The sequence below is a fragment of the Myotis lucifugus genome, unplaced genomic scaffold (assembly GCF_000147115.1).
Source record: "Myotis lucifugus unplaced genomic scaffold, Myoluc2.0 scaffold_83, whole genome shotgun sequence".
In the NCBI taxonomy this organism is placed as follows: Eukaryota; Metazoa; Chordata; class Mammalia; order Chiroptera; family Vespertilionidae; genus Myotis; species Myotis lucifugus.
Window position 1 is genome coordinate 4,478,322 of NW_005871131.1, and position 2,127 is coordinate 4,480,448.

Below are 2,127 nucleotides of genomic sequence, written 5' to 3' on the forward strand. Positions count from 1 at the left end.
AAGCCTCATGTTCGCCTTCCAAGCTGCCTGGCTGCCGGCCGCCATCTTGGCTTGCAGTTAACTTGCATATTGCCCTGATTAGCAATGGAAAGTAGCAGAGTGACACCAATTTGCATGTTTCTCTTTATTAGTGTAGATATAGATTTTTATTGTTGATAGTATTACAGATATCCCCCATTCCTTCCCTTTTTCCCCCCTACTCACAGCCCTTACCCACACCCAAGATCTTTATTACCCTATTGCCTGTGTCCATGGACTATGTATATAAATTCTTTAGTTTATCTCTTCTCATTCCCCCCTACCCCACATTGAGCTATGTTAGTCTCTTCCATGCCTCCCTGCTTCAGCTAAATCCCCCTATAAACATCTACTTCAAAACCTAGCTCACTTATCACTACTTTTAAAAACCTTCACGAATTTCCCAAAGCAAAAGCAATCGTTTCCTCTTCTGTGCTTTCACACTTCATCCATATCTGTATTCCAGTACTTATCTCAATATTTCCATTAATATGTCTAGCTTCCAGGCCAAGTATAAGCTCCTGAGAACAATGTTAATGTATTATTTATTTTTACATCACCAAAATCTTGCTAGGTGTCTGAATGTGATGAAGAAATTTTTGTTGAATCAATGAATAAGTAAATGAATGACTAAAGAAATTATGAGGTAAATCTATAAGTTTACTAAAATGATGTTTTGAATAAATTCAAATAACTTTAATTGAAGCATTTATTTTCTAGAATAAAAAGATCATAATTTTAAAAGGATACTCAAAAGGCATTAATCAAAAACAGAATTATCACTTACCTCTGTGTATTCATCAAAAGTGTGATCTTCCGCCTGAAAAGTCTCTATCAGCTGAACTGCAGTGCCATCAAGGAGCCAATTATATTTTTCAACTGAAAATTAATAATCTAATTTAAATATCAATATTAACCTTTTAAAAAGATAAGTGCTTTTTTATATGATCATAGAATGGAATAGCCTATTCAATTAATTATTATTATTAATTGAGTATTAACATACTAGTACATTAATAGAAATAGAATGGAATAAAATAGACTTAAGCAAACCAGGTTAAATACAGATGTTTCAAAATAAAGATAAAAGGGTATGTAATGATCTTAAAATAATTTAAGAGATAAAAATAAGCCAGTTAATAAAAGATTTTGCTTAAGATATCAAATAAAATTACCTATCCTGACTTGATACACACTTGAGAAGACTATAAACTTGAGCTGCTATTCTTATAGATTACTTTGCTTTTAACCTTAACTTAGCTTTCTCCTTATTCCAACATCTCTTCTTTCTATCTTTTGGCTTTATCACCCTGATCCAGTTAGCATTCACTCTTTGGACCAGACAACAGAATTCAAGTTTCTTAGTTTTGATCCTTGATGCTGCCAACAGCCATGTTCATGCTAACTTCTGGCTCTCCCTGCTCTTTCATGGCAGCCCCAGACAACCAAATATCTAGCCAAATTCTAGTAAAAATAAAATGTCATTCTTTTATAATAAAAAGATATAATATCATATTTATCACATATACCGTATGTCTCATAGTGTTGTCTTGCACCTTCTAAGTTACGATGTATTTCCACCTTTAGCACATCAAGTGCCCACTGTAACATGTGTTCTGGAAGTTCTGTGTCAAGATTTACAGGTGGTGAAGCTGCTGATAGCCAAGAGGGTACTGACTGGACATTCTAACATAAATAAAAATGACAGTTTATGAAATAACTGTGTAATTGGTCTACTAGTATATGTAGATCTTATATTTTTGAACACTCTTTTCAGATTTTAGTGGCACAAGAAAAGATAACTTGATGCAAAATACAGTAATGATTTAAAGTTGTATAGTTTGTAATCTATATATATAAAAAGCCAGCGAAAGGACCCCCATAACAACAGGAACAACCACCCACTGCGGCCAGCAAACTAGCCCAATTGGGGGGTGGAGCCAGCCAGCCAACCTCCCACAGCCCTGTCCCCAGGCCGGCCCCACCCCCGATCTCCCCCCACCCCTAAAGGGGGCAGAGCCAGTGGCCAACCTCCTGAAGCCCCTCCCCTTGGTCAGCCCCCCCCCAATGGGCCTCCACCAGCCCTATAGGCCCCCGATGGGCCCCCCA

General features: G+C 36.9%; 1 protein-coding gene across 1 annotated transcript in view; it reads right to left on the reverse strand.

Annotated features, from left to right (window-relative positions):
- DNAH12 (dynein axonemal heavy chain 12) overlaps positions 1-2,127 on the reverse strand; it is a 238,892-nt gene that overhangs the window by 198,807 nt on the left and 37,958 nt on the right. The window contains exons 12-13 of the mRNA XM_023755751.1: positions 1,548-1,704; positions 806-897 (exon numbers count right to left, since the gene is read on the reverse strand). Of these exons, the coding sequence (XP_023611519.1) occupies positions 806-897; positions 1,548-1,704 (249 nt within the window). The remainder of the gene's footprint in view (positions 1-805; positions 898-1,547; positions 1,705-2,127) is intronic.